The sequence below is a fragment of the Tyto alba genome, unplaced genomic scaffold (genome assembly GCF_018691265.1).
Source record: "Tyto alba isolate M040663 unplaced genomic scaffold, T.alba_DEE_v4.0 Super-Scaffold_40, whole genome shotgun sequence".
NCBI classification, from domain to species: Eukaryota; Metazoa; Chordata; class Aves; order Strigiformes; family Tytonidae; genus Tyto; species Tyto alba.
Window position 1 is genome coordinate 45122776 of NW_024881316.1, and position 19952 is coordinate 45142727.

Consider the following 19952-nt stretch of genomic DNA (forward strand, 5'->3'; position numbering starts at 1 on the left):
TGGCTCTCAAAATCTCATCATTAGAGTTTATTTTGTAGAAATGTTAGGGATTATATTACTATTATGCAATAATATATAATAACTAATAGCAGAATATCCAAACTAGTATCTATATATGTTACAAATATTGGCTAGCATGAAGAAACATAATGGTCCAGTTACAAATTAAATATAGACTAACAGAGATGGTTCCATGCTTTGTCTAAAAAGTGTAGGGAAATAAGCCAGAAGGATTTATTTTTTTTTTTTTTTTAAGATAAATTCCATGTTTGGGTTCTTTTTTATTCCGAAGTTTACTGTCTTTGAGATAAGACAAGTATGTGTTTTGGGAAAGGAGAAGTTGAGATGAGAAAATGCCTCCATTACACCTTGAAATTTTAGAAAGTCACACCCGAATTCAAGACTCAAGTGTCAGAATAGCTCCAGCATCCAAAAAGGTACTAGGATTTATGAAATGACAAAATATCCTGGCTACACATAGGGTGACGAACTATTTTGAACCAGACTGTAAGCATGACAAAATGGTGGTTTGGAGCTCTAAGATCTTTTGAAGAAATGATTCCCATTACAAGTGCTGAACATTTGGAAATACAACACTGCTCTCTTAAAAGTCCAGCTGTGCTTCTAAGTACATTTCAGTTATAGCTGTTATTATCTATTGATAGGAGCAACACAAAAAATGGGGCAACAGATCAACTCTTCACCCAAAGGCTATCTGTTACAAAGGTGTACCTGTGATTCTCTGTATATGACTATATACTTATGTCTGAAAAATATGTCTTAACCCCATTGAGGTTCCTCAAATTCTTCTCCCCTTAAAATCATGATCTTGTGTGAGAGAGAATTTTTCTTCCCACCCATAAGGATTTGAGGGAGAAGGTGTTGAACCCACCAGCTGAAGCAGCATGATAACATGCAGTAATCTCTACTAATTTAATCTATTTTTTCCATTTCATCATTTTAGCATCTGAAGCCTAGTCTGGCTTCTCTTGACCACTTATCCCAGAGTATTTGTGCAGTACACTAGTAAAACAGGAAGCTGAAGAGTCAAATCCTCAACCATAAATGGGTTACAATGGTGCATATTCCTGCCCTGTACAATGAAAATCAGCTTGTTCATTTACAGTACGTGCTGATGGAGGCTTCTGTGCAATATCACTTACAGCCGTGTTGTCTTTGTAGATGCCTTCTACGATGTGAGAACACTGATGAGTGGAGGGGGAAGGGGCCGACCTTCCACTTACCATATGGAAAACATCTGTAACAGGCAACATAGCTCTCTCTAAAGAAATGTATTGCTGTTTCATAGTTTCTTCAAAGTGCTACCTAGACAAAAGGTATCAACTTGAATTTTTACCAGAGTTGACTGTCACAGCGTCTAGAGCTGTTTACCATAATACCAAAGTATTCTTTCAAATGAGACAGACAGTAATGTTTCACACTGTCTCACACAAAAAGAATGTAACATCAACTGGAAAAGTATAGAGTAGTCAAAGTGCTCCAAAAATAAAACAAAAGAAACAATATCATGCTCTTTTATTGTGGCCCCTTAACTCTAGTCCTCTGAGAACAGTGCTGATTGATGTCGGTGATGCAACCTAAAAATTAATGTCAATTACCCAAAACAAAATGCACATAAGCAACGTTAAGGGTCTGATTTCAGTCCACAAAAGCCAGGAAATTCAGAGCTACTGGAGAACCAAAAACCTGGATTTGACATTCCCATCTTACCAGCAGCCATTCTGATGGGGGGAAGAGGAGAAACAAAGAAAAAGGAGTTACACCATTACAATAAATAATGTGACTGAGACAACATGCTCTCTGCTGAAGTCCAGATCCACTGGGTCCCATTATCTTTAAGACCAGGAACTGCAATGTGTTCTAGGTTTGGGGCTCAGTAACTCCCCTACCATCTCTCTGCTTTTTTCTAATATAAACTCTTTTATTGCTTTGGTAACAATAACATTTAATGAAACCTAACTAACTCTTCATTTACACTAATTATTTACTGTTCTTGTATTTCCAACCATCGGAAGTGGGGTGTTGCTGTCAGCATGATTAGCGCATGTTATGTATTTGATGCAATAATTGCGCATCCGAACGGGATCAACCCTGCACTCTTTGATAAATGAACATGCAGTAATCGAGCTGTTCTGGTGTCAGCATGCACACAAATCAAAATGTTCTAACATCAAAGAAGTACTTATGAAAAAAACTTTCCTACAGGATTTAAATATTTCTCAATGTTATTAAAAAAATATGGGCTGCGATATCATGAAAAGCCCTTGATGGAGTTACAAGCGAGTAATCCATCTCCCTATTCATAAGCCTATATTTAATGACTGAACAATGGCAATCAGCCAGAAGAATCTCATGCCCTGGCCAGTTTGTTTTTAGACAAGTATCGGTTTTATAGATGTGCATATAAATGTATGTCTTCTGTAAAACTGGCTACAAAAGAAAAAGATGAGATGCAGTACTGAAGAAGAGAAAGTTTGATGTGATGGGTCAGACCACTGAGATACTGTTAATGGCATTGGTCTGTCTTAGCATTTCAAAATACATTTCATTTAAGTAAAGTGTGCCATAGCAAGTAATGTGTATAAGTGGTTCTACAGAGAGGGAGTATAGTATGAAATTTCAGAGTCCGCCTATTTATTTCATTTTCTTTGCAAAGTAAATATTATTGCCTTTTCCACAGACTGGTCAATCAGAAATGACCAAAAGGAGTTTTCAGTCAATTCTGGGAAGGACATTTTGGAATTCTGCTATTCTCAGCAGCTGTGTGATAACTCTGGGATATGCCATTTTGCCAGGGCGTTAGGCAGGTGAGGAATAGATGGATGGAAAGACATTTGGAAAGATTATAGATAACTTGAGCCACATGTTAGAGAGACTAGAAGTCCATCTTGCCTTGTGAACCATCTTTTCCAACATATGAATGTGGATATGATGTCATTTAAAAAGTACAAGGTAAAAAAAAAAAAAGCCTGGCCTTCCTTGGGATCCCAAGTTTCTTGGTACATCCTTACAGCTCATAATTTGATCTTTGAAGCTCTTTGAAGGTGCCACAGGGACTCTTTTCTGTAGAGGCTGCCTTACTCAAGAGTCTGCAAGGCTTTGAGCAGTCTTTGCACGCTGGCCAATGTGTCATTAGTGCTGTTAGTGCTCATTAGACCTCTGTCTGAATACGTGAAGGAGTCTGTCTGTCCTGCAGGTAGCCACTGTTAGGAACTGCTGGAGACAAACTCAGGTCCTGGGGCAGCAGGACCAGTTCCTGCAGCATGAGTGGTGATTCGGAGGAAACTGCCCTCTTTATGTGTCCCTACTTGCTCGTTTACAAATGAAGCCACCCACAGTCAAGCTCTTCATATGCTCAGCATGTTTCAGCGCTGAGATCCTAATTGCAGGCTGTCAGGAGATAATGAGCAGGGCCACTGTCACACAGACCAAGTCGGGGGATCTGGTACTGTTCACAGATGACCAGATCATTCCTGTTATGAATTTTTTTCCTTCTCTTGTTCACTTTGCATATACTGAAGAAATCTGTTCTTCATACTACTTTCTTTTCCACATCCTCATGCTTAGATCTGGCTTGAATGGGATAAATGTGTCATTACTTTGACATGGCTGGCCAAAACTAAAATGGGTTGTTACTTAAGGGAGGAGCATCTTTCTGTGATTATCACCAATTACATGTGAAGTGTTAACTGTTCAAAGGAATTAACTGCTCTGCTTTATATTTTTTACAGGCATATTGAATTCTTTGAATAAGGAGTAGGATATCTTGCATATAATTAAAGAATAACCTTTAATTATCTAAATTATAAATGCTTCCTGTCATCAAAAATCAAATAACTGTATCAATATATGCCTGGATTAAAGTTCAAATTAGGGATGGAGCTTTGTTTTGAAGGATAAGGGCATTTGGCTTTCATACTTAATGGACCTTTTTTTAAGTTTGGATTTGATCCTGGTCTTCAGAAGTTCAGGAGGGACCAGAAGACATATTTTGATTCAGGGCTATTTCTAATATAAATCGCATAAAATCTGGTAGTGTATAATAATTTATTCTGATGCTTAAGTATTGTTTAAACTGGTTAAACTGCCTGAGAACTTGGATTTTTTATCCAGCATGTTGCAGAAATACACGTGAAAGATCGATTGGATGCCATTCTGCAGCCTAATCCTAGGTAATTTATTCAGTTTTACCTGAGAGAAAGGTCCAAATATATGTTCTTCTGTTTTCAATCAGTCCAACTACAATTGATTCAACTTTTGCCTCAATAAGGAGTAAAAACTGAGCAAGAGCCTCAAGATTTGGCTCTCATTCATTAACCTCAGGGCAGACTTCATTTTGTATGATTTTTAAGCTATTAAAATGTTGGTTGGCTTCCATTTGAGCTCAAATTCCTAATATCACCAAATAATTATGTGTAGATGATGAAATGAAAAAACAGGCATGTAGTCTCCAAACACGCATTTCAGTCTGGGTGGCTGAAATGGCTCATAACATTCAATGCATGAAAATGGGGTGGATTGAATAAATTAACAGAATCACAAAAGGAAACCACTATAGGAAATAGTTTTACACGTGTAATCACTGAAATACTCTAGTGAATGTGTCAATCTGTACTAAATAAATATATTTGTTTATAGACATGCTCTGTATTAGCTTCCACTCTTTCACAGCACTTTGCCAAACAAAATCCCACTAGAAGTAGGATGTTCGCACCCGAGTAGGAGTTTCTTGGATAAATATTTTTTCTATATTGAGACCAAAACCACTTCTACAAATTTCAGACTTTGATTGAAATAGTATATTTCTTTTGCTTTTTTTTTTTTTTTTTCCTTTTTTTTTTTTTTTTTTTCCCCATCTCCTCCACTGGCAACCACTGATGCATTACCTTAATTCCTCTTACCTCCCACCGCTCCAGTGAGCAGGCGCCCCGCTGCAGACAGAGTGCATCACTCAGTAAGGAGCCCGACTAGAAGTGGCCGCACCCGAATGCCGCCACCAGCAAAGGGCCTCAGAGCCTGAGAAAATTTCTCTGTTTACAGACTGACTCTCTGCCCTGTGTTGTTGGTTGGATTCTCATTTCCCCGGTGAAATGCTCCGTTGAATCAAAAGCAGAATAGAGATGCTATGCCCTCTGCAGAGAGCATTCACAGGATGTTTTCAGGGGGTGGGGGAAGAGAAATATGTTGCAAAATGTCATTAGATGCTCCTTTTCGTTACAATTTCAACAGTTTTAAGAAAAGATTGTAGGTGAACTGTCTTGTTTTGCCCAAATAATTTAATTTATTTCAAAGTAATACTCTCTCCTCCTATCCAATAACTGCCAATTTCAGCATCCATTTCTGTACATCTGATATTTTAGCCATTACAATGGAAGATATAATGTAATGAAAATAATAATTATGGAATGACATACAGTGTTTTCAAAATGCCCTGTATTAGCTCTGTAATCAAGCAATCCTCAAAAAAGGTTTTCAGTGAGTGATAGTATTTCTGTTTCAAAGGCAGGGGAAATTGAAACACAGAGACATTAAGTAGTTTGTCTGAGGCCACACAGCAAGTAAGTGTCAGAGCTGGGAGCAGAGCCCAGCCCTGGCTCCTGCCCTTGTACTCAGACGACTGTACCACACTATATTGTTTCCAAAGCAATTCACTAAAAATCATATGCTGAGCTCGTGAGCAGCAGTGACATAGAGGGGGCATTTAACCTCTTCTGTCACTTCCTACAGAAAAAACAAACAAACAAACAAAAAACAACCTAGGCCTCTACAGCAGTAGAAGGAAACCTTAAAAAGTCAAGAAAAGCCATCCTTGGGGAGAGAGAGCCATCCAGGTTATTTCATGCTGAATTACTCTGAGGTTGAGATATTTTTTTATTATTACTGGTATATTTTCACATGGGAGTGCTGTGACTGTTTGGTGCCCTGAGTCATAAACCAGAGGTTTCAGTATCTAACCATACCTAAAGTCTTTTCTTTGTATGTCTCAAGGCTTCTAGCTTTAACTTCATTCTCAGACAAAATGAAGTTGCCTGCATAAGTTATTGCTGCTGTACAGCTAAAGCAGCGAGTTGAGACAAATCAGAAGAGAAGATATTGGCCTCTAAGCAATTCAAAGTGTTTTGACCAGTTTGACATAAGGCAGTAAAATTATTAGTGAACTAATTGCGATGCTTGTGAGGAGATCAGGGATACTCAGGAACCACTGCATTTCCATTGTGATGGGGGGACTAAGCTTTCCCAATTACCCTGGGGTCCAACAGGTCATATCCATCAAGGTCTGGTGCCTCGTGGAGACCTGCTGTGTCCTTTGCCAGTAGCATGCCATGGTCAGACAGTTATGGGCCATTAGACCCGTGGCAATAAGAACTTGCTGGATTTCGTTTTGCTCCGCAGGAGAAGCAGCCTGCTCTCTTGGTCCAGGGAAGGGTGCTGATGGAGCCCAGCTACAGGTTTTGCATCCTGGGGGAAGGAATTCCTCTCTCTGACTGTGAATGGAGAGCATCCTGCGGTTGAAGTAGGGCTCAGAAGAGGAATTTCTATCAGTGTGCTAAGCAGCATCGCCTTTTCTCTGACAATTAAAAAGGGTTTCTTTCTCTCAGACAAATAAAGCCTATTAAAGTTGGTGGCAGTGATGGGAAGAACTTTGCAAAAATATGTTTGTTTTGCAAATCTGGCTGCCAAGTATTGTTTTATAGTTCCATTTTTTCCTTCTTTGTCCGCTGTTTACAGTACCCTCTGAGAAACTTAAAATGATCTCTCTCTCCCTACCAATTTTGTTCTTTTTTTCTTTTGGCAGACATTGGTACCCCACTCCCACACCCCAGTTCTTGCTGCAACAGAAGCCATGATCCTTTTGCCTTGTTTTTCTTTCTTATAATACCAACCCAACCCTGAGAACAGTGTTTGCTAGTTAGCTGCAGCATTGCAAATTTGGCCAAATGAGCTGTAGGACTGCAGGATGAGCCCTACATTCCGTTCGCCTTCCACTAGTGGTATTGCATGAGATGTCTGAGAAGTACATTTGGTCCTTGTTTTTCAGAGATCCTACGTTTCATCAGCCTTGGGAATGTTGTTATTCCCAGTAGCAGAGAGCAGCAATAAAAATGTTGGGTACTTGAGATCTAGACTATGTTCTTTAACAGACTTGGATGATATATCCTGGATATATCCTGTTCCTGGACACAGAAACACAGTTTTATGTGATTATTGAAAAAGTTTACACCGTTGGCAGATAAAAGGTAAACCAAAGCCCAGAACTGACTTCGCTGGAAAGCATTTTGTTACAAGCTGTTGAAGGGTGCCTTACCGAAGCAGTGCTTTTATCAGTGCGTGATGTTTGTGGTCACCTACATAAAGTGTGCTGGTGATCTGGCCCGCTTCCCAGAGGACAGGTACTCACGGCATGGAAGCCACTGCTGTTGCTGGTGTCTCACTGGATGGCTAAAGACTCAGGGAAGAGATCCGAGAAATAAAGTTGTTCTGTTGGCGTTTCTTACACCTAACTGCGGTTTCTCAGGGTCTAGCTTAAGCACAAATGTGGTCGAGCTTCCAGAGGGACCATTACTGTATGGATATATGGATGCTGTAGCTTTCAGCACATCGGTCTGGCCCCATCATAAATGAAATTTGTGAGATTTCATGAATACAGCAGGGCAGATCATCTTGAGCATCATAGAAGTTTGTAATCTACAAAACCGGGGTGTTCATAGATATATATTTGGGATTTGTTATTCATTATTGACCATGTACTAGACATTATATACATAAAACAGTCCCTCACCCTCTGAGTTATATTAGACATCTGTGCTTTGGCTACTGATTAAAGATGGGTTTGTAGAATTAGAGCCTTCAGTGCTATTGTTTTAAATTGGAAAGAGAATTATCCATTATATTTCTTTTGTAACATGTATGTACTCTTAATAAGAAGAGTTTATATCCACACAAATTTATTTAAACTTAAACAGAAGCAACTAATTCTAAGCAACATATGGATTTTCTTTTTTAAACAATGTTGCTTATATTTTGTCTCCTAAACTAATTATTATTTTAATCTCTAAATAAGCTGACACTTCTTTGCATGTGGTTTGTCTGTGCAGGCTGGGAAAAATTAGAGGAGTAACCTTTTAAGCACAGGGGTTTTAATGTGCATATTTTTATGTACGAAGAGCTATGAAACTGTCCAGGATGACTTGTTTGATATTATGATGAGCTAATGAAATTTCAAAGTTAACATTCCCCATATAAAATGGAAAGAAGACACAGGGAGAAAAGGAGCAGATTTAAAATTAGAGAATCTTTGTGGTTTATGGGTTCCAGGTTATTTGGAATGGAATGAAAGTTAATGCTACATCCTTTTTTCCATCCTGCCAGCCAGTGTCTGATCCAAGAATGTCTCTTATTTAAAGGGCAGGGCTCCCTCCACTGTTCTTAAATAAAGGCTTTCACTGTCTGAGATCCAATCCTCCCTGATTTTCACAGTAACATTGTAAGACTGCATAAAGAAAATTATTTAATGAAAAGAAGTTTTGCATATGATTCCCCTATCATAAGCCTGTTCAAGTCATATGTTTTGATTTACATTTATGCAAATATCAGAGAATAGAGTAAAATTACCAGAGGAAAAGACTGTGGCATGTCACAAACAAGATGTGCCTATTTGTATTTATGTTTGCTAATGAAGTTCAGCCAGGACTCACTCTTTGATTTTAATGTTTCTGTCTGCTATTCCACTTCATGCATTGTAATTAAAACATTTGCCCACACACATACAAGAGGACACCACGAAAGAAGTTTTAAAAATGCTGTTCTGTAACTTGCTTATACAGGACCTATAATTTGGGATTTATCATCTTTAAGTGATACAACAGACCTGTGGTGTGACATTGTGCCTTAGCTTTAATGTAAACAGAACTGCAAACTTAAACCAGTGGAGGATTTGGCCCAATAAACTTTAGTGTCTAGGATGCCCGCTGGAGATGTTTTAACCTAGACTTCCTGAATTTTATCCCAAATAAGAATTAAGTATCAACCTGTTTCACAGCCCACTCAAAAATCACAGCTGATTCTTTCTTTTACCAAAATTACTCTTTCTCAGCATGCTACAGCTGTGAAATTATGCACTAGTGTAAATTGTTAACAGGAAACCATTTCTAGCTAAGGTGCCTGTTCAGGAGTCTTAGTTTTCTAATTCTGTATGTTACCTGATTGAGGAGTACTCACATCTCCAGGTTTGGCTGGGACTTGTTTCTGTAAATCACAGCTGTAAATCACAGTATATTTTGTGTTAATAAACACGTGATTATCTGCCCCTCAGCTGGTCCTATGAACTCTTCAGTAAATTGTTTCATTTCATGTGACCTACTGTGGGGACAGCAGTTTTGCTGCCCTCTTCATTGAGCTGTTCTTTGTGGCCCTTAATATGCTACTTCAGGCTACCACTACAGTAGAGACATGGGACGAAAAGAGAGAGTCAAAAATGGATGATTTTTCATGAAATTTGAGGAGTTACTTGACCAACACCTCTTGTTGCAAGTTGTATTTTTAAGATGTTAGTTTTCCCTTTTTTCACAAGACTAAGGGCAAAACATGATCTTGCATTTAGGTGACTGACAGCAGTGAACACTGCTCATCTTTGCGGCATTGTGCCTCTGTTCAGACTGTTGGAAAAAAACCTACCTTCATTTATCAAAGAATGATAACATTCCCAGAGAAGATCTTTATATCAGAATCCAATGTGCTTTGATAACTTGAAGGAGAAACATTTTCAAGGTAGCGTTCCTATACTGTAGGCAAATAGAGGATGCTTGAGAAGGTTTTTCCTGTGGTGCCTAGCTGGGCTGGGGTTGGGACAGGGAAGTAGAGGCCTAAGCAGCAAAATCATCATGCCTCTCCCCTAAATGGGAGCAAGTGGCAAGAGTGGACCGGCAAGATGTTTCTGCTTTCACTTTGGGCCAGCCTGTTTAGCTTCTGGTTGTGGAATCTCTCCTTTCACTTTTATCAAGGTCAGAGAAGGGAATGTAAAATCTTGTCATATGATAGCAAGGAGCAAGAGTTTCTGTGAGAGTTATATTGGCCAAATAAGGTTATATCAACTTTTCAGAGCATGGAATCTGTTCTGGGAAGGTGAACTGTGTAATTTGTGCCCAGCTAGGTGATTTCCCATGTCTAAAAGGTGGTCCCTTGACCACCCGCATACATAGTGGGTACAGGAACCGGCTGATGGACGTTCAGCCATGGCAGAGAGTCAGCCCACAGCAGGAAAAATCAAAACAGACTGGTAGACAGTAAATTTTGAGAAAGAGCACACAAAAAATTTGGATGCAGTAAACACTTTTCCAAAAAGGACTCCAGGAGGGACCGTGGGCTTATGTTATCTCTTGACATTGGGCTATAGCAAGACATATCCAGCAAAATGGATACAGCTATGGTCTTGCCATTTTAATCCCACATCAAGTCTGCACCATCCTCTATCTGTAATTCTGAGCCAAATAATCATACTTTTGAAAAAAAGTTGGATACTGACAAAGTGACATAGAGCACACAAAAGTGTCATCCAAACTCTTTACATTATATCAAACCAAATTAAATGACTGCCACATACATATAAACTCTCTCTTGCAAGGGTGCATACACATGCCAGTTTTATAAAAAACATCTTGCTGTTTCTCTTCACAACTCTTGGCATGTAAAGATAGGTCTTTTAGTATCACAAATTCAGCTGCATATATCTTAAAGATGTATGATATCATTCAGAACTATGGGATGACCATAAGAGTTTTGCTATGCATAAAAGTATTTCAGAGGTTAATCTTTATTATCTAGTAATGTAACAAAATAAGAATGAAATGTGTTATCTTGTTACAGAATAGGATGAATCAAACTCCTTCCTCTGAAATACTGATTTTCAAAACAGTTACCTTTAAGCTGAGGTTGGAGGTACAGATTGTTTCTGAGGAAAATGCTTCAATTTATGGCTAAATTCCGTAATAAAATATGCATATATCAGAATCACTTTCTCTGGCTTGGGAAGGAAAAATGTGTTGTTTTCATTATTGCTGAACTTCAAAATGGTTTAAGGAATTTTGTTGGTCCTTTCCAAAGAAATTGAACTTCAGGCAGAGATTAAAGCAGAGGAAATTTCAGCCCAAGGGCAAATGTTTCAGAAAGTTTAAAGTATGTGAAACAGGGAGTTAAGTAGGAAATAGTTTTCAGTCCTAACTATAGCCACACTAGTTATAATATATTGCTAAATATAGACTGGTGGGTGTGTCCAACTTTCTGAAGGTGTTATCCTTCCTCCTCTGAAACTTGCTTCTAAAATGACATTTTCAGAGATATAACTAACCATATAATATTGGCTATGCTGGAAAATGTTAAACTTCATTATTTCCCAGGTGAGCCCAGCCAAGCCCAACTTTGCTTTGCAACCAAAATTCCTTTTGCAAAATTCAACCTTTTATCTTTCATGTGGATCCAACTTTATACTCGGGTTCATTTATCTTTAAGCAAACTGCACAATAGATCTGAATATTTTTTGTTTGTGTTGAAGGTTGTCACTTGGGTTATAAAGGTCTGTAAAAATATCGGGGTCAAGGAGCTAAAAACATTACTTTTGCATCAACTTCAAAATGCCAGCCATAATGGTTTGGGTAAGCTGCAGATCCAAACTCCCTTGGACTTGCTGCTTGTGGTTGTGGGAATATATTGGATCCTTTCAAAATTATTGGCTAGTCTGTTTTCTGCATTTCATGTTTGGGTATGGAGTCTTTGGATTTATTTTTCGTTTTGTTTGCGGTGATACTGTCATGTCTGATGACTGGCTATATATCCCAGAGATAATCTGCTCTTTGACTTTAATGCCGTATGCTGCTAGATCTCTATGTTGAAGCATGGTGTTAATGTAAAGGATGCTGTAATGAACATCTTGTACAGATTTCCTTTTGCATATTCAGTGTCTGTAAATGTCTCTCTGAATTCATGCTTGCTGTTTTTGAAATGACTTCCTTACAGTTCAGTATAAATGCTATTTATATACAATGTTGTTTGAGGTTATCCTTTGCTCTTAATGATACTCTTCTAATTCTAGTTTAAAAGAAGAGAAATTGATCTCACTGAAATTAATTAGGAAATTGGTAGAGCCACTAAAAATGATAGTTATATATGGCACTTCCTAAGTGCTTGAACTTAAGAGGTACAAAATAAATCTGACGAAGCACTAGCTGTAATGAAATAGTTGACTATATTTTCATTTTCAAAACTGAATGACTGTTGAAGGTGAACCAAATAAAGCAAAGTATTTAGATTCCTTTCTTTTTGAAGACATCATTAATACAAGAAAAAAAAAAAAAAAAAAAAAAAAAGCAATACATTTTTAAACTGAGAATATCCCCTTAAAATATAAGGTTTCCAGTGTGCCTGGCATAAAAAGGCATAGTTTCCTATATTGATTCAGAAAGAGATGTTAAAAATGCATGAAAGGTATTTTAGTAAGACAGTGTCACAGGATCTTTTAAAATTCTTTTCTCAAATGCTATTTAACTCTTGTTCTTCTTTACCATTGGAAATACTTGATCCCAGGTTACAATATATGGGATATCAAATCATTTTGTACTGACCAACCAGGGGTTGTTTAAGATTTGGCTTTGGGGAACGGGGATTGTACCAGTGTATGTTTACATAGCTTTTAGACTCAGACTCTAAGTTAGGTTTGGAAAACTGTAATTATTCAGTAATTTATAGACTATTAAGATAGGTTAGAAATGTTTCTTGAATATAGTGAATAGAGAACACATGCTTCTAAAGGACAAACAGATTCAGCATAATAGTGTATTTTTGGCCTCATCTATTTTGCAGGCAATTAACAAAATAGGATGTTACATTTTTGCATATCTCTCGCCCTCCTGAAATAGAGTTGCTAACCACTTGTTAACCACACTGATTTTTTAATAGACAAAGTGGTTGCTTATAGCTTCCCCACCAGAAATGTTCAGATTAAGCACACTATTAGATTGCAGCCAGAATAGTCTACAAAACAGGAAGAAAGCCTTGCCTTTCTCTCTGCCTTCTTCCCTTGTTTAAGTTGATGTGATAATTCATTACAGATTTTCTCTTTCTTTGACAGAGTGCCTACCGCAGAAACGGGATGACTTTTCTCGCCTGCTAATATGGATGTGGCTGCAGCAACAGGAAAGACAGTGTTATATTAAGGTGATTTTCTTTTCCCCTCCACGGAAGGAAAAAAAATACAAGCTCCAATGTCTCAGTATACCAGTGAGTGGGCTGGTTTGTTGTGACTATCTGCTGCCTGAGTCTGTCTCTTTTTTCAGCCCCCTCAATCGTTATTCTTGTTTACTAGCTGGAACATCTAGCTAATTAATGGCAGGATGTTTGGGATAGGGTGTAGGTGGACAAGAATGCAGATCAGACAATGCTGAAGTTTGCAGGGGACTTGCTGCTGTCAGCCTCTTCCTGAAATGCGATGTCATTTTTATTTAAGTGTTTGGAAGTCTGTATGTTCTCCTAGAGATGTTTTTTTTGTAAATCAGGAATGGGCAGAAAGAGACCAGAGATAAACTGGGTTATATAGGTTTATATAGGTTATATAAAGGTTATATAGGTTTTCCTTGTGATTTTTACAAAAAGAAAAACTGTTTTCCACTATTTTCCACTGATTTCTCACAAATAATTTAAAAGTATTCAGGCAGCGTAACACAGTTTAATCCAGTAAGGGACATTTTGATGAGAGTAATAGCAAGTTCAGATCCAAACATATTCAGAAAATGTTCAGGTAAACTGTACTTTACCAGTAAGAGACTTGCCTTAGCCAAGGATAGGCTAAGTGGTCAGTCCCAAATTCTCAATATTTACATCTCCTACAGCTCGAGCCATTACTCTCTAAAATCAAGGAAAGCTTTTGTAGTGATTTGGCATTGGATTGGGCCCCTATTTAGAAAAATACAACCTAAATTATTTAAATAACTGTGTCTGTCTCAGTGGTTCTAGGCAAAGGCTTAACATTATGTACTTGCTCAGCATTTGCTGCAGGAAGCAGATGTTGTCTCCGTTGTTGACAAAGGCAGCATTACTGTTGGATTTGGTTAAAGAAGAAACAGGCTCTTTTTTGACTTTTTTTATATTTGAGTTCACGTTGTTTGTTTTCAGATTTATTTTTTAAATCTCAGTCCCTCCCTCTATGCTTCTTCCCGTCCCCTGCTCCTCCAGCCTTTGCTGGCCTCACAAACACATTCATTTCTTCCCATAAAAACTGTACAAATATAGAGCTAACCACGATGATGCTTGACCAGAGAAAAGGGCTCATGCTTCATCCCGTCATTGGGATCTACAGGCATGTACTGCCCGTGTCCCCGTGGTACCCCCTCAGCCCTGGGATCTGCTTCAGCCACCCTCACCCAGGCTTGAAATCTAACTTAAACTTCAAATTAAGGCAGAGCACTCAAGGGATTGAGAGGAGATCAGCAAACTATTACTTTTATATAGTGCAGCCGTCCTCCTCTTTTGTGCGTAGTATGTGAGGTCTTGATTTTTACTCCCTTTGTATGCTCTTGTGGTCATTTGTAAGTGTTTTTGTTTCCCTGCTTCCCTGAACCTGCTTGCAAAAACTTTTAAAAAATATGTATTTTAAATAAACAGAAAAATGTCTCCTCTTTTTGCAACCAAAATATTATAAAAGTGATCTTTGTACATCAAATATTACTGTCATTCATAGATTGCTTTTTTCTTTTACCTGCTTGTGCTTCTGTTTTCTGGAATTAATCTATGTATAAAGGACTATAAGTCATGTGTACAATGCAGCGTATTAAATGAGGGGGGGAAGTTTTCTGATGTTCCATCTGTGCTTCTTGAAATATATGATTAAACTTTTCTTTTTATCATCACTCTTATTTTTGTTGGCATCCTTAATCATGGAAAATTATATGCTTGCTGTAAACATCCAGACTTTTTAAAAGGACACCAGCATTTATTGTATTTGGTTTCGATCTGTAGGGATATAGACAGAAGAAACCGTTTCAGGCACTGGGTACTGGAATCAAAATTCCTTCCGTAGCTGTATCTCTCCCAGATTTTACATTTTAAAATATGCATAAGCAGGAAAAATACTGGCACTTATTTTTTACTGGTCTACTTAAAGTCCCAGAGAATGAAGACTCAACATACATTTCTCTCAGAAATATGACAGATCATGTTTTTGTTGGTCTGCTGTATGTTTGTCTATCTTGAACAGTCTGACAGGCAATTATTTATAAAATCTGGGTTTGCCCAGTAAACCCATATAATAACCTTTCACTTCTCTAGACAAGTCAGTGAGCTGATTTTAGAGTAAAACAAGGTAGGTTATGTCTCCCTATCTGGGACTAACCCAGTTTATTCTTATTTTGGGAAGCAATCACTTTTTTTTTTTCTCATCTTCAGAGTTTTCTTCAACTGTTTAAAACAAGAATGAGACCACTAGGACTCGTGCTGCATATGGAGTGTGTCTTAGCACCACTTTATGAGCTGCAGAAGCAGAGATGTGTGTTTAAGCTGGTACTACACATTTTATCTTAAACTTTTTCTTTGTTATTTGTATAAAAACCAGTTTGAGATTCAATTAATGATAGCCTATGAATAGCTTTGTGCTTGTGTAATTTCAATTTGTAAATTATTTTGATTCTTATCAATAATTTATACTCACTGAATCGGCCTATGCTGATTATTTAACATGTTATTAGTTATCTGGAGAAGGGAAACATAAGCAATTTCAGTAGGAATAAGACTGCATAACATTTAAAGGAGCATGAGAGTTTCTCACGGTTCAATGTCTGCCTTGCTGTGTGGTTACATTACCTACTTCTTTTGGTTTTCTTAGTCCAGCCATCCACAGAACAGGGATAATAATTCAGCTTGGAAATTGTCAGAGGTGAGGGAGCCACACCACAGATTTCTAATCGGGCTCCATCTCATTTCCTGACCTGTCCTTCCTCAGGCTTTCTTCTGAGAAAATAAAGCCCTTTTAAATGTTCTTTCCTTCGTCTGGAAATCAGGAGAAGCTGACAGTGCTCCATATTTCTCCAGAGACACTCAGGACCTTGCAGAATTTGCCTCCCCTGGGTTTTCAGAGTACACTTCTCTTTGTCAAGTGAAGATCTCACTGGGGAAAAAAAAAAAAAAAAAGTGTTTTCTGGCACTTCTTGAATTTAGATGAACCTTAGCTTTGTATTAACGTTCTGCCATCAGCCGTGTGTAGATCTCATAAAATGTTTTATAGCTTCCCGTCTAGCTCATACAGAATGTTTCATAGTACATAAACACTTCTACTAATAATTTAAGAATAAATAGATAGTGACATTAGTCACAAGTCTAACCTCTAGTTGAAACTTACACAGTTATAGGGTGCTTTTTTTTTTTCCCTAAGTGAATCATCTTGTCCAAGGTTAGGCTTTTTATTCCTCTACTATATATCTACACTGAGCAGCGGTGCAGCGAGGGAAACGCGGTGGTGGCATGCATTAAATCCAGGGCTTTATTCAGCGGGCACAGAGCCAGCGCAAAGCAACGGAGCCATCCCTGAAGGAATTGAATGTAAATTTGATGGTTTAAATAAGGCCAGATGCCTTAAAAAATTATTTTGAAAGCTGTATCTTTAATGTAGCTCTTTTTTTTTTTTTTTTTTTTTTTTTTTTCTGCTTAAGATAATGACATTGCCTTTACAAAATAATAAGAAAAAATAGCTCTCATCTATTGTGGCGAGACAAAAATCAGATACTTTGACTTCTATAAATCACTGAAATGTTGGCAAATGAAACAAACTTTTAGAAGGCAGATGACTGCAAGTTTGAAGGAAACCTTCATATTTTACTGTTAAAAGCTTTTTAACTGTCTAGAGATCACTCTGAGACACTACATTAATAGCCATTCTCAGTAATCAAGCTCCACTATACTTATATACTACTTTTCCTAAACAAGACAGATTAGTAGTGGAAGAGAGCTGGAAAAATAAAGAAGGAAAATCAAGAACTAAAATTATAATAATACAGTTTCATTTTACATCTTATAGCTCTCTTCTATACTTGTAATTGATAATTCATCTTAATTCCTATCAGACAGAAATATTGGCACAAGACTCTTATACCAAGATCTGTGTATTCCTGGACTAGTCCTCACCCAGATGCTTTGCAGATTTTCTTACTGATTTTGTGAAGATGTGATATGTCAGTCTTTGGTACTTGTATGACTTTGATTACTGTAATATCTGAGTGCATCACAGTCTTCCATGTCTTTATGCCTGCAGCACCATGCTGAAATAATAATGTGGTGTTGTCTCCATTTCTTCTGGAGCACAGAAAGGCTAAATGACTGGTCCCATGGTGGGAAACCTGGGATGGTTCAGAAAACCTGAACTTCCCAAATCCATCCCAAATCCATTTTCCTCTGCAGTGAAAATTATAGGTGTATCAGAAAGGATGTAACCCAGCCCTGCAGGTTAAGAGAGAAAGTATCAAAAACTGTATCCAACTGGTTCTACAACAGGAATTTGGGGAGGAAGAACACAATCACTCAATTTGGATCCAATCCAGCACTCAACACTTTAAAACCTTCCGTCTGAAATGTGCCACAGCCACTTAATGACCTCGTGTAGAAACACAAATGTTATATTTCCACCAAAACATGGGCTGTGGGACACTTTCCCTCCTCCACACTCTGCTGGATTTCTACATCATAAATCACCATGAGGGACATACTCATTAAAATAATCCTACTTTGGTTGTGCCAGAGTGTTCTTACCTTGATCTCCTCCCAACCTGCCTTTGCATAGTGCATCAGAACTGCAAGAAATAATAGGAGAAACACAATTAAGAAACATAGATGCCTTTTTTCAAATGGGGCAGCAGCTGCAATGGGTGTTCATGAAGATAAAGTGAAATGTTAACTTTTAATAAATGAACTGGGTCAGGATCTAATAAAGTGCTCCTGAAACATGGTGGTTGATCTTCCAAGATCAAATTCAACTAAGATACCTGAAGCCATAGCGGGATTTAGATAGTCAAGAGTCAATAAAGCAAGTTGGCTCAAACCTGTTCTGTTTAGGTCTCATTTCCATAAGTATTTAATTAATCTGCAAAATAAAAAACAAAACAAAGAAACCATTGCAGTTCTTGTACTGACATGATTTCTTCAGATCTGCAAATGAAATGGCAGCAACTGTGTGTCAAGCCTAGGTGAAAACAAATCTAAAACACCACTGCAGAAGGAGAAAGAAGGCTTTTATAGGAGCAAGGCTCCAGTTGAGCTTCTCTCCCTGAGCTCCCTTGCTCAGATCATTGTGTATCTGCTGATCATTGGTGCCAAAATCTGCTCTGCGTTCACAGATTTTGTTGTAGCTTCAGGTAAATTATTTCAGTAAATTAGATGTCACCTGTCTAGTGTTTTCCATGTCACATTGCCCTAACTTTACTATTAAAAGAATTTATATTCTTCTGTTTTGAAATGTTATCAACATTTTTCTAGTCCTAAATTTTCACTGTTCAGCAGACTTTGGTGTAGACAGAACACAAACAAATTGAAGCACTTATTAAGGGGTGCTTTTAGCACCTGTGAAAAGGTGTCTGAAAATCATTTTCTCCATGGAAGGTGCTGCTCTTGTTCATCTTCTCTTGGATGGTGGCAAAATTGATACATGGCTTCTGTAGGGCTTGAACTTCTACAACAAACTGTTGAGGTCAACCTTGAGGTCTTCCTCAAACTCATATGCATCCCACTTGTCTCCTCACTGTTCAAATCAGACATGAGCCCAAGAGGAGAAACATGACTGATTCTTCCACTGGAAGATCAAGAACCACAATACTGAATATTCCAAGCTATGACAGAATAAAATAACCTTGGTCTGACTGAACTCAGCTACATGTCACTTGAGAAATTTTTTTTTTGTCCCATTTGAGAGTTACTTCGTCATTATTTCCACACTTTGGTGATCAGAATTTTGTTCTCATATGTTTGGCAGTGAAATAGTTAAGAATAGTTATTTCTTGTATGCAGTCAGATTTCAGAGTTGATACAGTGGTAAATGGCCCTCTGTCTGCAGCTGTTGTCTTTTATTAGTGGGTTAAGAACCTTTCACATTTTAAGGGCAAATATATTTTGGAGCAGATTCTGACTTGATAACTTTTATTCATACATACAAATAGGTGTAGCTTTCTAAGCTAGTCCACATTACTCTTCTGATGTGTCCAGGAGAGAGAGTGTATGAATGTTGTCCCTGCAACAAAAATCAGCCAAGAAATGACCACATATGGGTTAAGGGGAGCAGTATGAAGATTATTCCACCAGGACTCTGGAGTTTAAATATCTGTTAGTCACTATGCTCAAAACACCATTAAACTTCATTGGACAGGTGTCTATGAAGCAGAGAACTATATCCTCATGTCTATGAATGGGGTTCATGGTAGGAAATTAATGTTGCTTTGGGATCAATTTTACACTACTGTCAAACTAAAGAAGAAGAAGGAAAGGCTTGGCTATGGACTGTGAGAGGAGGTGTGTCCATGTTTGCAGGTTACAGCCTTCCCAATATTACAGTAGTGAAGATAAAATTTGGATAAGCAGCCAAATTTTTGAATTTTTGGCCAAAGTCCAAACCTCCCCAGTTTTTGCCATAGATACTTTTTATATGTGTTTTTTACAATGTTGAAGTTGAGCTTGTAGATGATGCTGGATTCATTTTTATTTTGTTGAGGCTTGTTTTATTTGCACTTTGGTATGTATTTGTGGTACACAGTCTGAAGGGATTTTGCATCTTACTTGGTTTCTTTGGTGGTCCTAAAGGCAGAGCAAAATTAATGCAGCACTTAAAGAGCCTGTTATTAAAATTTTATTCATAGGTGAGCAGGAGAAGCATAGAGAATATGTTTATTTACATGCATATATATTAAATAAAT

General features: G+C 37.8%; 1 protein-coding gene across 3 annotated transcripts in view; it reads left to right on the plus strand.

Moving 5' to 3' along the window:
• Window positions 1-14921, plus strand: part of SUPT3H (SPT3 homolog, SAGA and STAGA complex component) — a 277772-nt gene extending 262851 nt beyond the window's left edge. For all 3 annotated transcript variants that reach the window (XM_033005009.2, XM_033005008.2, XM_033005007.2), the window contains one exon: window positions 13142-14921. In XM_033005009.2, coding sequence (XP_032860900.1) covers window positions 13142-13183 — 42 coding nt within the window. In that variant the 3' untranslated portion in view covers window positions 13184-14921. The remainder of the gene's footprint in view (window positions 1-13141) is intronic.
• Window positions 14922-19952: the final 5031 nt, after the last annotated feature.